This window comes from Nothoprocta perdicaria, unplaced genomic scaffold (assembly GCF_003342845.1).
Source record: "Nothoprocta perdicaria isolate Ctin4 unplaced genomic scaffold, notPer1 scaffold_15, whole genome shotgun sequence".
NCBI classification, from domain to species: domain Eukaryota; kingdom Metazoa; phylum Chordata; class Aves; order Tinamiformes; family Tinamidae; genus Nothoprocta; species Nothoprocta perdicaria.
In genome coordinates, this window is record NW_020454649.1 from 65,951 (window position 1) to 83,581 (window position 17,631).

General features: G+C 50.0%; 1 protein-coding gene across 1 annotated transcript; it reads right to left on the reverse strand.

Annotated features, from left to right (window-relative positions):
• Positions 1 to 3,705: 3,705 nt before the first annotated feature.
• Positions 3,706 to 17,507, reverse strand: ACCS (1-aminocyclopropane-1-carboxylate synthase homolog (inactive)). Its single transcript, XM_026034746.1, has 16 exons — positions 16,858 to 17,507; positions 15,381 to 15,892; positions 14,295 to 14,354; positions 13,433 to 13,444; positions 11,775 to 11,845; positions 11,194 to 11,263; positions 10,031 to 10,097; positions 9,443 to 9,540; positions 8,783 to 8,860; positions 7,669 to 7,769; positions 7,073 to 7,162; positions 6,087 to 6,132; positions 5,804 to 5,945; positions 5,056 to 5,198; positions 4,519 to 4,672; positions 3,706 to 4,297 (listed from the first exon to the last, which is right to left on the reverse strand). The coding sequence occupies exons 1-16, from the start codon at positions 17,498 to 17,500 to the stop codon at positions 3,999 to 4,001; spliced, it is 2,586 nt and encodes an 861-aa protein (XP_025890531.1). The 5' UTR covers positions 17,501 to 17,507; the 3' UTR covers positions 3,706 to 3,998.
• Positions 17,508 to 17,631: the final 124 nt, after the last annotated feature.

Below are 17,631 nucleotides of genomic sequence, written 5' to 3' on the forward strand. Positions count from 1 at the left end.
GCAGGCGGCGCGCGCATGCGCACAGCCCGCGGCAGCCGGGCGAGCGCCCCGCCGCGGCGGGAGGCCGCTCAGGGGGCGGGGCCTCGAATGAGGCGGGGCTGGGGGCGGGGCTAAGGGCGGCCGTGGCCCCGCCCCGCGGCGGGAGCGCGGCCGTTAACGGTCGGCGGGAGCGTGAGGGCGGCGGTGGTGGCCTGAGCTCCTGTGCGCGCTTTGCGGTAACGGCCGCGGCCCGAGGCGTGCCAGGCAGCTGCTGCCGCCCTGCTCTGCGCACCTTCTGCCCTGCACCTGCTGCCGCCGCAGCGCTTTGCAACCCCGGCCTGCATGGCCGCTCCGMAGCTGCTGATGCGAGCTGCTTGCCAGGGGTGAGATCCCAGGGCCTCGGTGGAAAAGAGACCTCCCCAAACCCGCCCAGGGCAGCTCCAGCCCTCTCTTCACAACTGACCTTGTGTAAAAGGGTGGATAAATATGTCACGGGGAACKCCAGGCGTGCCTGAATGACAGACASCAGTTTTGTCCCCAAGCAGCTCTCTGTTCTGTGTGCCCTGCTCCCGTCTCGCAGAGCAGCCACGTGAGCCCAGCCGCCCTGGGGCACAAGCAGGATCACCCTGCGCCCTGTAGCAGCTCTCCTGCTCACCGCCCTGCCTTCTGCCAGCACAAGGACAGAGAAGAACTGGCTGAAGAGCCCGTCCTCTATGGTGTAAAACCTTAGGTCTTCAGGGAAAAGCGCAGCAGCCGCAGGGCTCCTACGTGATGGATTTCCACAGTGGCTGCTCATGCCGCAGCCCCCTCAGCCACCTAACCCTGTCCAGGAGGCCCCACTCCGCCACYCCGGGGTGACACAGAGCACACAGGATGGGGGACAAGACAGCCCTCGTGCCATCCTGCTGATCTGGGGTGTTTACAAGAGCCTTACCACCCGCAGCGCACTGTGCCAGCCTGCTCACCTGCAATGCTTTTTTTCCCACCCTTTGTCTTTTCTCAATACTGATTTTGATTTTCACATACAATGCTGAAGCTGTGGCATGCTGGCCCTTGGACTGCTGTCTRGTAGGGCAGCATCCTGCACAGCCCTGGCTGCTGGCCACGGGTCAGCCCTGTCGCTTCCCCACCCCTYGGGAAAGCTGCTCTCCACACGGAGACACCCTGCGCTCCTGATGCTGTCACTGCAGCCTTTCCTCTGCCTGCCCGCAGCTTCTTCTCACGTATGTAGCGGTCCCACGTTATTTAGCTGGAAAAATACTCTCACATCCACTGCTATGTTCTACATTGCGTAGGCAACATTCAAAGCCAGCAACAAAGAGGATTTATGGATGTTCAACTGAGGCACCCTTTGTCCCTTTTGAGGTTTGGTGAGTGTTCTCATTCCCAGCTCGAGCTATGGTGGTCTGTTAGAGCGTTAGCAGTTTGGGGYGAGCCCCGTTCCCTGCGCACTGCCCGCTGTGGCTTTTGTGAATCGCGAGGGGCGCAGTCACGTGCCGGGCCCCGCGGAAACGGGGCTCGCCGCCCGCGCGGATGTGAATGGAGCTGGATGCGGCTGCGCCGGGAAGGCGGGGGCGGGAGGCACCGCGGCCCTGTCGTGTGACAAGGACACCGGCTGCTCCACGTGCGGCGCGGMGGGGAGAGGGGGGCGGCCCCGCTGCAGCCCCTACGGGCCTCGGCCGCCCGGCTCTGCCGGGCAGCAGGAAGAGCATCCAACGAAACATTAAAGGCAGCCTCAGCCTTCTGGGRAGCTTGATGGTACTGTCATCCCTTGGGAACTTTTGGGGAACAATGCAGTTGTAGTAGGATCTTAAAATGAAAGAAATGCGAGCAGCCTCTGCTCTTTTATTTCAAACCCTCAAGAAAATGTAGAATACAGTCGGTTTTGCTAGAGATTTCCCTCAAATCACATCAGCGAGCGTGTTTGTATTCCACTGCCGTAGCTGAGCCAGACAAGGCTRCAGCACAGCATCTATTTTTAGACTCCAGGTTGCCATTTATAGCTTGTAAAAATATTCATCACCATCTGGATAACAGGCTATCAATTTTTATAAATGTACACGGGAGATTAGGTATTTTACTTCTCTCTCTGCTTTGCCCTTTTATGTCCTGCCTCAGATGACCCTTTGGGAGTCATCTGGGAACTCTTTGCTTTTAAGCTCCTTATCACTGCTGTACCCGCTGCCGCGTCTTCTCTGCTGGGGCCACCGGGGTGCAGGACACAAACCTGCAGTCACGGAGCCACCTTATGTGTCTCCTGCACCCARGCAGTGGCACGTGTGAATGTGGGTGCCTCACACAGCCAGGGTACAAGGCAACACCTTCCAAAAATGCYGTCTATAGAAAGAGGAGACCATTGGAAAAGGCAAACGGGAAGGGCTTGGGGAGATTCAGTTAGGCAAKCGCTACCTCCAAAGAAACTGCACTACAGACACACCAAGCCATAAACCCTCCATCTGGGCACTCTCTGCCATCCCTAACGTCTTTCCACGTCATGTTTTGAAGATAAATCAATCTTTAATCAATTGAACTGACTTTCTGTACTGAGGGATTCAGGGACAGAACGGGTCACGACAAGCATCGGCCTGGAATAACTTGGCGCTTGTGCACGAGTTCTGCAATCAGACCTTGCTGGAGAGCAGCAGGGAATAGACAGAGCTGCTAAAAATAGCATTTCCTTGCAGTGTTTTTCCAGACTATTTTTGATTCTTGATTCTGATAAGGTTGACTGGCTATTTACTAAAAATAGCTAATCCTAGCAAGCTGAGGACAAAAATGTATTTATAACCACGTCAGACTAAAGTACATTTGCTGGCTGCAGATAATATAGGATCTTATCATCAGTCAATTGCCAGTGATTTATGTAAGTTGGTAATAAACAAAGCATTAATTGGAAGAATGAGTTTCTTTATCTTGTCACTCTGATTTTCTTAAATACTGTACACATATTTTGGCACTTTTCGTGGTAGTTTCTTCTGCTTGTGCTGCTCTTCATGTTGTGATCCAAACTGCTTCAGAACCAACCAGCACAACGCTCTGTGAGGCAGGCCATTCCCACAGGAATGGCTGCAGGGGACATTAACCGTGCAAGAAGGGTTTTGCTGCGTCGCATGCCGGATACTCCTCGCTCCAGGAGACCTCTCTGGGGCTACGTGTTTATGACACTCGAGAGCCCACGCAAGCTGCGCCCACTTGCCGCTCGCCGTCGGTGCCTGGGAGACGCCCTGACCGACAGCCACCAAGCTCAGCACCAGCTCCTGCAGCCCTCTCAGTGACCAGGAGGTTAATGTGCTGCATCTGCATGGGCTCCTTCGTTAAGCATCACACTGTAGCAGGCTCCTAAGCATTTTGCATTAATTACGTGCTACCTACACCATGGTAATTTGGACTCCGACACACAGAGCCCATCACAAGCATTCTGCCTTTGAAGGGTGCTAGATACTACCCGATCTGAGATCAGAACGGGAAGCACTGAACTCTGAAGGGAAAGCTTTATGGAACTCAGTGAAACAAACACAGCTCTAGGAGTCTCTCCCACTCATCTGGATAGGTTTGTGTGCTTTTGCACGCTTAGCTGGGGCCAAGCAAGGGCTGACATGGAAATAATTAATAGCCTCTGATCATGATTCAGGAAAAGATAAAACATTCTAACATTCTAAGTCTCTCCCTTTCCAGAAAGGGTGGAATTAATAAGCAGCATTAAAAAAATGACACCACAGCACCATATTAGAGAGTTAAGAGCATATTCATTAGAAATGAAATAAAAAATACAATGATGCAGCAGAACAGGGGGTAGCAGGTAAACGAGACCCCCACCACTCCATACCCTCACCCTCAATCCAAGGAAAGCACTTAATATAATACAAATCAGAGATCTCAAACAGGGGCTAGAGGATGGGCTTTACAAAGTAATTTTCTTGCTATACAGAAAATATATCCTTTGCTGAGGATCAATGTCAATGTTGAGCTGTTAAGGGCTTGTCACCACTCAGGAAAGCCCCCTGAAGGTCTCTCAACCGCTACTGTTTCCCCACCAGTTTGCTGAAAACGTCGTAGATCTCGGGCTTCTCCTGAGCAAACTGCTCCGCCGTATTTCTCTGCAGCCAGTCGGACGAGCGCATCTGCTGCTGCAGGAGGCCGATGAGGTCCCCAAGGCTGGAGCTGCCAGCACAGGCAGGCTCCTGGTGGCGGGACACAAAAATGACCTCGTCCGTGCTATCCGCTTTGCCGTCCTGATCCGACTGGCACGGCTGCTCCTTGGCCTCGGCCAAGATCTCCCGCTCCCGCTCTTCCAAAACTTTGCGGATCCGCTGCATACCTGTACGGGGTAAGGAAGAGAAACACCAGGGAGTTAGACCAAGCCACAGGGGTTTGCAAATGCCTGTGAGATCTGGGGAAAAAACGAAAGCAGCAAAGAATAAGAAAGGAGAAAACGGAAGAAAGAAGGATGATAATAATAATAGCAATAGAACAGTTTAGGATTAAAGAGTATTTTAGAAATTCTGGCAGGAGGGAAAAAGAGAAGGAAATATTACTCACCTAACTGTAGTCGATGGATTTTGTCGGCAAAGATAATGCGGAACCATCCAGGCTCACTGCATTCAAAGGCTTTGCCGCAGGACAGCAGGACCTTGTTATCAAGAAAACGCCTCCAGAGCAGCATCTCCTCCTCAAACGTCCCTGTCCTAAGGTACTAGGAGAGTCAGCAGAAGGACCAGAGGTCAGTAACATACATGTCAACTCATGGAGATCCTCATGAACCTCTGATTCCCCTGAGGTCTGTGAAGGCCTGGGGAGACACCTTCTACCTCTGGAGAGCAGCAGGTGTGATACAAAGGGAGAAAGGGGAAGGAAAGGGGCTTGAGAGTAATAAGATTCCTGCGAGGAGGTAAATGCACAGACAGACTGAAGGAAGAGCACACACAGAAACGCTGGTCAGCCTTTCCCTCTGCTCATCAAGAGAACAACGAAGCTTTAGCAAGACATTTATCACTATATTAAAYGCTCCTTTAGGCTCCTTTGCACCAAGTGCCTGCCCTCAGCCCAGGAGAAACCTCCTTTCTTGAGACTACCAACCTTTCGGAAATCAATCCAGACAAAGAAGCCTGCATTGCGGTTGAGAAAAGGAACCCCAAGTGTCTTCAGCTCATCTGTTACATACGTATGGGCAGCTTTTAGGCGGGCATGGTTGGCCCTCAGGTACACCTGGTTGATCCAGTCTAACCAGAGGGAGAAGACAGAGAAAAAAGTTGCAAACTGAATAAGAATTCAGATGCGTACAGGTTTTCAAAACACTCATAATGCCTTTTTCCATTTCACCCTTTTCCATTTCACCTTATTTCTTTTGTTTTCTGCTGCCTCAAAAACAAACAAGAGGACTAAGAACTTAGCAGCTTCRTGTCTGTGCACAATCACGCTGTCTCTGCTTTTCTGGGCAAGTTTTCCTATGTTCCCTGCTCCTAGTTGCTGTGGAGTGTTAGCACTCCAAGCAGGACAAAGCCAGAAATCCAATCATTTTCCTCTTCCCACAAGACTGTACTCTTTTGTTTCTGCCCAGCTGGTTCTAGGCGACACTACCATTTGTGTATGAAACTACCAAACTTCTTCAGGGCTCTCCTCTAATTCTGCTCGCGAGGAGCTCTGCAGGAAGGCGCCTTTCTGCAGGACCGCCAGCCACGTGCTACATGGGCAGCATCGGGATGGTGGGAGGCTGTTAACTGAGCTGCACGAACGAGAGGCAGTTTGAGCAAGTGTGGGGAGAGGATCCCCCGAGGTAGGAGGCACACAGAGCAGCAGAGCGTTATCGGTTAAGCTACTCACTCACCTCTGTCTCTAAGCAGCTGGGCAACCTTGTGCTGGACAGGTCCGCAAACCCCGTGGAAATAACACAAAGAAGCCACGGCGTTGGCAACGTCTTGGTTCTCTGTGTATAGAGTACCAAAGCGAATGCCAGAGACAGCAAAATCCTGCAGAAAACACGGACAGGCTACTCCATTGCCCAGGAAGACTGGGATGCAACTACGGCTGCCTTGATCTTCCTGCCACAAGGGCCTTGAGGACACCAGGCCAGCCGCACCTGCGGGGAGGTGCCCCGCATTAGCACTCACCTTGCTTATTCCCCACATCACGTGAGTCCTCTGCGGATCGGGCAATCTGTGTGTGGAAGGATGCAGATGGGCAGTTAGTGTCACCGATGCCGAAGCTTTTGGATCACCAGTGCAGCATTGCACAAACAGAGAGGCAGACAGAGCAGCAGGCAACTTCAGTCGAGTAGGGAAAACTCAAGCAGGACCTAACTTCAGAAGCTAGCAACTCTGGCAGCTAAAAAATTGGTTTTAGCCAATTTTTAAAAATATTTCAGGTCTGTAGCTGCCTGCTTCGAGTGCTACATTTAATACACAAGTCTTCTGCATGACTTTTAAGCCTGCACATCTAAAATCTGTATATTCACTACGGAAAATAAGCCCCACGCTAACATACTTTCCAAAGATTAAAATGAGCTTGCTTGCTTTTTTTTAAACACCAATACTTTGGAAATGAAGTTCTTCCTCAGCATTACTGAATTAACAGTTAACTAAATATAGCACCATTGGCAAAAACTGGAAAGAAAATAAAGTGTATTTTTAAAAGGTGAGATTAGGAAAACTTTTCATCTCATTAAATCATAATAAAACATATTCTCAAATCTTTAATAACACTCTGATGCCATGACTACTGTAAGAAAAAACGAAGTAAGCAGCAACAGAAACAGAAAGGTCAATTGCAACACATGGAATAGGTAACAATGTTTAGATAGCAAAGAAAGTATCACTTGCAGAAATTAAGTATCTATTTCCAGGATTTGGAACTGGCAGAAGCAAGTAAGGAAGCCCACATTGAAAAATGTATCACAACAAAATACTTGCTACCCTCTCCTTCCTGGCTAGATTGCACTCGACAAAATGCATTTGCTATTCAGYAACTACAGAAAGTCAATGTAAGGCAGATTTGGAATTTGCTTGCTCATGACTTAACTTCTAGTCACAAGTTCTCAGCAAGGCATCATGTTGAATTGTCACTGGGAGATGGCCCGGGAAGTAGGAGCTGATTTTACCTGTCCATGCCTAGGACACTGTGAAACGTGGCGGATTCGTCAAATACTGACAGCATGTAGATCTCATCTACTATCACATGCAATTCGTGTCTGCAAAAGGACAAGAGACAAATTATGACAGGGTGCTGCTTCTGACGCGGGGAAAAATAACTCACTATGTGCTACCCATCTAGGGCAAATTGCACCATCGTCTACTCGGAATGGATAAAACTTCACAGAATATCTATGATCCACAAGCAGGCTGGGAACCCATGCTCATTTTTTTTTTTTTCCTGTGTACATACAGAAAAACTGGGGGAAAGGGAATTCAGTTTCCTAATAAAGCAGCAAAGCAGCACAGGACCACAGTGTTTGTACGGGCTCCTAAGAGGATAAATATAACTTATATGAACTGATGCCATTTACTTTGCCACTCCATGCTCCCTTGTTCCCACTATTCCCCTCTCCTCTCTTAAGCCCAYTGCTGCGTGCAAAGAGCAGGGCTTTTGGTCTGACTCAAAAGATATTCCCAGAAAAATGAATGGACAGTGAATAATCTGACAGAGTCTGAAAACTGCGTCTGACTCAGCATACCTCACTCTTCCAAACTGACATACCTTTTAGCAAATTCCAGGTAATCCTGTAGCTCTGACAAGGAGTAGATGTCCCCGAGGGGATTTTGGGGATTCAGAAGAATTAAGGCCCTTACAGTGACACCCTGAAGAACACAAGAAGTGCAACAGAAAGAGAAGATTCACCACAGGAAAAGTTTTCAACCTGCTCGAGCGGTCAGTGAGACACAAGAGTCATTAAGCTCAATGTAACTCAGGTTCCCATCACTTCTCATCTCAAAGGTTAGGTATTTTATGAGAAAACTGAGAAAACTTTTAGCCACAGATTAAATTTCTTTTTTTTTTGCAAAATGCAACGTCAACTGAGGGATATACCAGAGAATTAACCTATGGTATTGAAGAGCTGGAGAATGCCATGAGCCTTGTAAATAGTTAACCCATTTATGAGAAAGATGCTCTCCTTGGTCTGGAAGAGAAATTCCCGTCAGGAGTTAGGAAGTTACAGACTAGTTGAGGTTGCCCATGAGTGAGGCAAGCAAGACAGGCATTAGAGCTCCCTGGATGCCAGCTGCTCACATCCAAAGGGCATGTTTGGCTGGGAGCCAAACTGATCAGAGCCAGTACTGATCTAAAAATGTAGCAAATTCAAGGTTTCAGGACTTAGACTACCTATTCATAAAGGTAATTGTCATCAGCATTCATCTTCCAGACTGGCATCTCGCTCCCTCCTGCAAGCACTCGTGCTAGTCTGTGCTACTGAGGAGCAGCAGCCATTCTGGGGCACTTCATCTTGCTCTTTGTGAGGGGAAACCCTAGCTAGTCCCTGCTCCTTACAGCATGCCCCAATACACACTTTTGCAACACCCGTCCTGTGCTCTGTGAAKAGCCTGCCACTCCCGCTCTACCCTTTCTGTTGCAGCTAAGGTCATGCGACCAAATAAGACATTGGTGACATCTTCGGATTCCTCCTAGAACTCTAAGTATTTTGCCTCAAGTACAAGTGGGATTTGCAGCAGCTGGAACTCAGCTTTTCTGCATGGACAATGAGRATGTCAAGTGCTAGGCCTGGAAAATGCTTTTGGCTTCAGGCCCTTCTGGAACTGGTTAACCCAAGTACATTATAGAGCTAGTTGGCAATACGAAGCTGAGTTGCACTGACCTCTGCCTGGGCATCCTGCAAGGCCTTTTCCAGTTTGTCCACTGTAAGTTGAAAGGGCCGAGTGCTGGTTCCAGTGATCTGAAAGACACCACAAAGGGAAAAGAGACCCATTTAGTTCAGCAGCCTGCCATGAGCCATTGCCCCAAGAAATGTTTCCCAAAACAAAATACAATTCAGCAATAATGACCTAGCTTCCATGCTCTTATCCTTTTATACTACAGACAGAATAAATAAAGAAAATCAGAGAGTTGTTTATAGTAGCCTGGCCACACACACAGAATTCTCCGAAAAACTGAAACAATGTAAGATTTTCATGTGTTCTTCCACTCCTGGGACTATCCTTAGTAGGACAGTTGATAGCTCTGTCTTCAAGGCTCGTTATGGCCTTTGTTTTTTCTTTCTCCCTCAAGGGCCATTATTACACATTTACTGAGAGTAAGATAAAAGACAGGGAAAAGACTGGCAGCCAGATTTTTTGCCTTGAATAGGTTTCTTGAAAATTATATGCCTCAGTTTCCTAACAATAATTTGTGCAAACATCCACAGGCTGCTGTTTAGCCCTGTTCCGAGGGCTGCTCCAGAGGTTCCCAGAGACTGGCGTTTTCCAGCGTCAATTATTTTTAGCTGCAAAGGCCCAAACTCCTTTCCCTCAGTCCCTACCTTACTGTCCAAGTAGGCATACACCAGCTTGACGTTGCCGTACAGAAACACGCTCTGGGTGATGCCGCCGTAGAAGGGAGTGGCGATCAGAACAGCCTCTGCAACGAAGGAAACAAAGCTGCTGATCCACAGGTGACGGCCTCCCTCTCCTCTAGAGTATTGCAGACAAACACGAAAGCTTTTCTTAACAGTTATGCCCCCTGGAAGCACCTCCATGTTACCCATTTTTGCCCACTTCCTTTATATATATTTTTATATATATATAAATCTTCTGCAAGGACTGACCACCCATTCTCAGTATTTCAGGAAACATTAGTCTAGCCCACAGTTAATATAAGAAAAATAAACACACAGCACCACCAAAGCAGCAGAGAGGGACAAGGTGAGACACAAAGGACGGGACTCGTAGACTGGGGAGAGGATGAATTTTTCAGTATGACGTTGCAGGAAACAAGAGCTTCACTAGGCTAATTCCACTATTTCACTTTCATCATACAATATTTTTTAAACTGAGTAACATTATTCCACCCCCCGCACCTCTCCTCCCCAAAATAAACTTTAAAAAACATCTCCCAGTCACCCACTTACCCCCTGGATCACAAAGGACTGTAGCTAATGCAGAAAACAGAGAGCCACAACCATTCAGTACAATCACCTGTGAAAGCAAGAGAGACACACTAGTCATAAACCCCTCCATAGAAGAACACTACAAGGCAATGTCTAGCAAGATCACTGATCCCCAATCCTCTAGCACCGAGGTTCCCACACTTTTCCTGCTGAAGTCCCACTTGTGCCAGGGCTAACAGAGATGCTGTATTCTGCCTCAGAGACACACCACCCTGTGCCTTTCTGGATTCTGATAAGCAATATGGTACTTAGTGAAAGAGTGGGTGCTAATTAGGGAAAACATTTCCAGAGCAGTTCTGAGCTGCCAGACAAGCCAAGTATTTTTCATCAGCCAATCTGGGGTATCTTCCCTTTGTGGTAACAGCAGAGCCTACGTCCTGCCAAATTTGTGCAGAAGTAGGAACAGCTGCCTCAGACAAGGGCAAGCTTGACAGATCCCATGAGTTTCAATCCAAGTACCAGGGACAATCTGCTGCCTTGGAGAGGCAAGGATCTGCAAACGGCTCCGTGATGGCTCCAGCCCACGTGAGGTGCTGCCTTCTGCTGAGCTACTGCGGCCAGGAGTGGAGCTGGGCACCRGCTCCGGCGCCTTCCCGGGTGCCTTGGGCGGGACGCGGGCTCCGGAGCCCAGCGGCACCGCTCTCACATCAGCCAGCCCTGGGAAGGCTCAGCTCTCTGTGCGCCTTCCCGACAAAAGGTCTGAAAGCATCTGGGTTTACAGGATAAAACTAGTTGCAGCTCAGTTCCTGAATTTGTCCTGAGATGCAACAGGAGAACAAATTAAAGTAGGCTGGCACAAGGGGCACCCACAGTCAAGACTGAGGAACAGGAGCACAGTAGGTGCCAGAGCTGAATCAGGAGAGAGAGACATAAAGCCCTACTGCGATGCCCTRTATGAGGGGTTGAGACACAGGAGCAAAGAATAAGGCAGATATAAGGGAAAACTGGCATGTGCTATCTGAAGTATGCATCAAAAGCTACTAAAACACCTGTCGTTCATCTCTTCTATTCATGATAAAACCTATTATTTTTACAATTAATCATTTGTTTTAAAAAATACGAAACTGTTTGAGAACAAAGGGCCCTACTTCAGAAGGGACAGCAAAGGAAAGAGCGTTACCCACGTTTTCTGCCTTAAGAGGTGCAGGGGCCTTGCAGTAATGGGTCAGAAATCGAGCCACTTCCTCCCGCAAGCTGAGAAAGACACAGAAGCAAATATCCATTCAGCTCACTCTGCAAGGGGCCGGGCTGCCCACGGGCACCTCTCGGGAAAATAACGCTCCTTTACAGAAAGGACTGAGGAATGCAGCTGGAAAACAGGAGAGCTCAAGCACATGCCGTAAGCGCGACTTCTACACACGGCAAAGGGGTCACTCATGATGCCTATAATTGTAGATGCATTTTTGAAGAACTTTAATCGAGACACAGGACAAAAGAATTAAAGTCCCTAAGCRTTCACTATATTTCAGAGAACTGTTTTGAGCTACCTAACTTGTTAACACAYACAGTGCTTGTAAGATCGTGTTTGCTTTAGAAAACTAGCATCTTCTCTCACGTGTGTGGACTGCCAACTGGATGAACTGGTAGGGTGATCAATTAGAAAAATTTTAACTAACCACAGTAGCAGAAATGGTTTGTATTTATCCATTCTGTTCATCAGACAAGTACGCAAAAAGYGAAGCACCACAGAAATGAGAAGACTTACAACATGTGTCCCTTCCAGTCAGGATACTGAAGCAGTGGCGGCTCCATGAGATTCATATCAGCCTGTGTCAGCTGCGAGGAACAAGATGACACATTAAAAAGCACAGCCTGTGATACCAGAAACACAGAAACAGGCAGAATCCATGCACAGACATTCACCTGCCTGGATACACATGCAAACACACAGCACTCAACAGCCTTAAAACTGGATTTAGAAAGACACTGAACACCAAAATTAATACAGAAACTCTTCACTGCCCAGAAGTCTATGAGAAGGATGCAAACAYGGGCAATAAAAAGAAGCCCCTTAGGAAGACGCCTGCAAAAGACCTTCTGAACCAAATCAGGCAACCTAAAAAGTCCCAAGGATGAACTCACCCAAGTTTGGAAACCAACAGCTTTCAGATGGGAATTACATCTCCATCATCAAAGCTCTAGAATCGTGAAAACTCAGGTCCACATTGTCAGAAGGTGAAAGGATTTAATTACAGTCATATATATACATATTTTTAAAAAAGTTTTTGATAGATTTTTTCCTAATAAATTCCAGCTTTAATTTAGGACTCTGTTCCAGTTACTGCAGTTCCTTCCAATTCTTAATTCTGACAAGTTTGGCAAGTTTTATAATATAACAGGAACATTCAAAGGATAAGAAAAATATGCAATTATCTTCTTGAAGCTATTTTGTGGCCCATTTTATGTTTATATTTTCATAAATTACATACTTTTGTATCAGACTATTTTCAAGTTGTAAATATCAGGTTTTCGTATAATCCAGTTCTATGAAGTTGCAAGGGGAAGCACAGGGGACACCAGGGCAGAGAAAAGGGAATAAATAAATGCCACATACGGTGCACCTTCCAAACACTTCGTGCTAAACAAATACATGAGTTGATATTAAAAGGGGGAGGGAGGAAATAAGTAGGCAGGACAGCCACAAAGGAGGCAGGAAATTGAACATGCAGTGGGAAAGGTTATCACAAAACAAGGAAACCCGGCGCTCGGCATCYGTGTGCCGGCGGCTTGGCCGGGCTCTGGAGGTTAACGGCACCATCCTCGTCCCATGCAGAATTACAGCCTGCTTTTGTAGGATTACACTTCCTTTATCCATCTGTAGATGCCCCTGGAAGCCTATGGAGCACAGAACTGTGCCTCCTTAGTTCTCTCCTAAACTTCTCTAGGGAATGCAGCACAGAGCACCTCAGCAGACTTGGCCAAAAATTGCTGTGCAATAATCAAGATGAGAATCCTTAAAGGCGATGCTGCAAGGGCTAAGAACAGCAGACAGGCCAACTCAAATATACACTACTTTATCCAGTGGAAACAGTATTTACTGCCCCCACAGCAAGAACTGAGGTGTCCTCTGGTCCTGGTTGGCAGTGCATTCAGTCAACCCATGTTGTCACTCCAGATTGTGCTGGCCAACAAGGTGAACACAGCACCTGTATTCATTCACCTTGYTGCCACAAGCGTGATGGTCCATCTGACTATTGCTGATGAACTCTTAACTCGTTTCCACAACCAGGCTAACGGAGCCACAACGGACCGCGGTCTCCCTGCAGACCTGGTCGGTTCGAAGGGGACAGGACAGAGTGAATGAAGGAAGGTAAAACCTGGGGAGCCCAGAAGGGGCCTCTGCGGGCGCTGGTTCTGCCTTACCTGCTCCTTCAGCTGCAAGGCCCGTGGTGGGGTAGCGCCCCGAGCAGCGCCGTGGCGAGCAGGAATGAAACAAGGAACATTTTGAGGGGGGTGCAATGGGAATTGCGCTGAAATTCACGCCACAGACACCGGCTGCCAGGAACTGCGGCCCCTGCCCTCCCACAGACAACTGCAGGTAGGAAAGGTGGCAGTATTCCCACCGAGGAGTCCGAACCTGGCAATAACTTTAATGAAAATCAAGAAGCATTTCCCTAAGGCACGGTGCTTTTGTTTTCTTTGGGATTTCTTCCTTTTTTGAGTTATGCCATGAGCACTGTGCCTTTCCCCGATGCAACAGAACAAGGTGACCAGCCAGCAGCTGACCCAGCTCAAAGGATTTCAAGGAAATTCAACAGATGGAAGAGTTCACTGATGCCACCCTCTCAGATTCTGGGTAAGTTTAGAACTGGATGTCCGGAATGTGCCACTCTACGATGAACAAAGTCAACCGTCTCCATTCCAAGATCTGAACATTCTTGAAATTAAAGAGAGTTCAAAGCTAATTTTGAAGCCTCTGTATTAAATCAACTACTGTCAGCAGGAGAAAATAAAATGCTTCCTATTTTCATTTGGTTTTGTGAGCCAAACACATCCCCAGAGGTAAACCCACAATGAAGGGGAAAACAAGCTCTGTTCCTATCCTTCTGGAAAAATAATGTAAAGCAACGTGCAAATAGCTGGATGGAGAAGGGACAACAATAAATTAAAAAAAAAATGAGAAGAAAAATTTACCAGAGAAATCTGAGCTTCGGTAATAACTCAAGAAAAGCATAAACACCAAGGAAGAATTACGTAGCATATTTCTTTTTGCAATTTGACTTACCCGTTTAGACATCAGGTCAAAGCAGAGTTTATTCTCACTAGTGCCAAAATTAATTATACCCTAGAAAAAGAAATAAAGTTTTGTTTAGAGACACATAACACAAGTGCACACCTCGCCTTAGCTACCCCTTCACTGATCTGCTTCAGAAAAGGTTATCAAGAAAAGTCAAAACACGATTCACATAAACGTCACCTCCTGAGCCAATACACCCGAGCCCTGTTCCTCAGTGCAACACTAACAGTTTCACCTCTGGAGAGGTGATCCAGCACTTCCAGGCTTCGGATCAGTGTAGCTCACAAAGTAAATAAAATAAATAAAAAGTTAAAATCTTCTAACATATTTTYGAATTGGAAGACATTGGGCAAAACATATGTACAGAAATCTAAACTCTGCCTGTTTATCATGTTATTAAAGTGCACCTCCAGTCTTAGGTATTAATTTGGAGTCTACTGCCTCTATCTGCCCCAGTTAGTGGAAAAGGCAGCGAGCACCTCACTGGAAAAGGTGCTCTGTGTTTGCATCTTAAAGTCAGGTCTAATAATGAAACATTTTAAATTGCCCAGTTGCTTGGTATCTGAATGCAGCATCCATTTAAAAATAATCCACAGGGAAATCCTTACTTGTGTTTACTGTATCTACTGAATGGCACTCTCCGTGATGAACATGCAGCGTTCATGCCACGAGGGGGTGTGTGACAGGCTACATCCAAGCAAGGAGCAAAAGGGAAACAGGCGGGCAGAGTCCTCAGAGTTACCTTGGAAAGCCACATTTCTATCTCAATGTTTGCCACTGGGGTGCTCTGTTTCTTGCACCATCACCAGCAACAAGCAGATAACCAGTGATCAGCAAGAGCGAGAGGTGAATGGCAGGGGCTGCTACGGCCGCGAGCTCCTGACAGGAGCTTCAAACCTTCGCTTTGTCTGCACAGCTACTTTGCACCGCTTTCACTAAAGCACAAGGTTGACCCAGCAGGTATTTGTGAGGTTTAAAGAGAAAAGCAAACAGCGCTGATCTGCCAGCAGCTCTCTCAGACAGAGCGTTTCCCGAGCGCCAAGGCGCCGGCGCTGCAGCGGCCGCCTCACTCACGTCGGGGTTGCTCTCCTCGTCGTACTTGTCGGCGTGGTAAGCGGCGTAGCCCTCCTCGGCGGAGCCCAGCAGCACGTGGGCGACGTGGCCGCGCGCCGACAGGTAGGGGCTGCGGCGCGGGGCGCGCGCGGGGCTGCCGCCCGGAGCCCCGCGCGGAGCCGGCGCCCGCGAGCCAGAGCCCTCGGGGCCCTGCTTGAGGATGCTGAGCACCTGGGCGAAGACGCTGAACATGCGCAGCTCGTGCTCCCGCTCCAGCTCCAGGCGCCGCTGCTCCAGCTGCATGCGGCGCTCCTCCACGTCCGCATCCCGCTGGAAGCGGCGCTCTTCCAGCTGCAGGAAGCGCTCCTCCATGGCCCGCTGGGAGGCCAGCGTCTTCAGCAGGAGCTCGTCGAGCGGGTCCTTCACCCGCTGCCCCTTCCGCTTCTTCCTCAGGCGGTGCAAGGCGGAGAAGCCCGGCCGGGGCACCACGTTCTGGATCCGCGACGAGTTTGCCATGCTGGGCTCACTGAAACCTGAACACATTCAAAAGTGAGAAGAAAAGAACACATATGCATCCACACGCAGTAAATAAACCAGTGTGAACCCGCTTGCTGCCTGCTTTTACCCTTCATACCAAACTACCCACAGAGAAACCTTACAAGAAAACTGAAGTAAGACCATCAGGCACATGCTGCAAGTCTGCAGCAAGCATGGGGTTTTCATTTGGCTTCACATACTGAGTTTCCCCTTATCCTGCCGGGCACTGAACCAGCTCAGTATTCAACCGCTGAATTAACTTCAGTGGCTGCGAGTTCGCTCCTCCAGCTCTGCACCRGGCTAACCACACAACCCTCACCACGGAGGCCACCCAGAACCGCTTCCTGGCCTCCAAAACTATCCCCACACGGGTTATCATCTCTTCTTCTCAGCCATGCCGCATTCTTCCGTCCACCTGCCCTAAACCGGTTTGAWATCATCCCTGTGCTCCCCAGATTCAGTTCTTCTCGGCAGCCAAGAAAGCTGTGGATTGCAGTGTCCATTACAAATACAAATAAATCTCTTTTCCTTTCAACGGGTCAACAGTCCCTCCCAGCGACTTGCAAAGGCTTCTTCCCAAGCACTCATCAGTGGGTTGGGAAGCCCAGCAGTGACTACTCCCAGTATCCTTCTTTGTTGAGTGTCCTGAGCAATGAGCTCCAAAACACATTGGAAGAGCAGAGGAGCCTTTCACCGGCCGGCGGGCACCGTGCTCCTGCAGGAAGCGGCACCGAGCTCCRGGACCGAGGGCAGGTTCTGCTTCCGCGCGGCGGGTGCCGCTGTGCAGAGCGCCCGGGCGCCGGCCCCAGCGTCGGCGCGGCGCAGCCCGCCGCAAAGCACCCAGCCTTGCATCACCAGCGTGCCACGCGCTGCCGACAGCCGCTCAAGCGGCCACCGTCCTCCTTGGGAGCTTTTGGAGGCTCTCCCAGGGGAGCAGGGCAGGCGCCCGCGCCGCCCCTACCTGAAGGCGACGCGCTGGTTTCCAGGGGCATCTCCCCCCGGGAGCCGGGCGAGTCGCTCTGGGCCCTCTCGAGGAAGGCGCCGTCGGCGTCGCGCTCCGCGGGGGAGCCCTGCTGGAAGGGCAGCGACGCGGGGCGCTCGGGGCTCAGGCCGCCCTCCTCCGAGTGGCCCTGCTCGCACTTGACCTCGCTGAGCTGGGCGTGCGGCGCGCGCCCGAAGGCGCCGAAGGGCCCGTAGGCGTCCACGACGGCGGCGGGCAGCACCTGCGGCGCCACCACGGCGGCGGGCAGCACGGGCGGCGCGACCACGGCGCCGAAGGGCAGCGCGGGGCGGCTCTGCAGCACGCGGTCCATGAGCTCGTAGAACTTCCAGGCGCGGCCGCCGCGCAGCGGCGCCTTGCCGTGGTCCTTGATGCGCCGGTACTCCAGCTTCATCTTCTTGATCTTCTCGCGGCACTGGTCGCCCGTGCGCTGGATGCCCTTCTGGCGCAGCAGCTCGGCGATGCGGTTGAAGACGTGCTGGTTGCGCAGGCAGCTCTCCAGCTCCAGCTGCACCGACTCGTCGGCCCACAGCTGCAGCAGCTCGCCCACCTCCGGGTCCGACCAGTTGCTGCCCCGCTCGTACTTCTTGCCGCGGAAATCCATGGCGCCCGCGCCGCCGCGCGCCCGCGCCCAGGCCCCGCCTCTCGCCCACAGACTGGTTCGGCCTCGTGCTGCAGCTCAAGTCGAGGGAGACTGGCAAGACCTTCGTGAGCACCGAGTTCAAGTTCTACAAC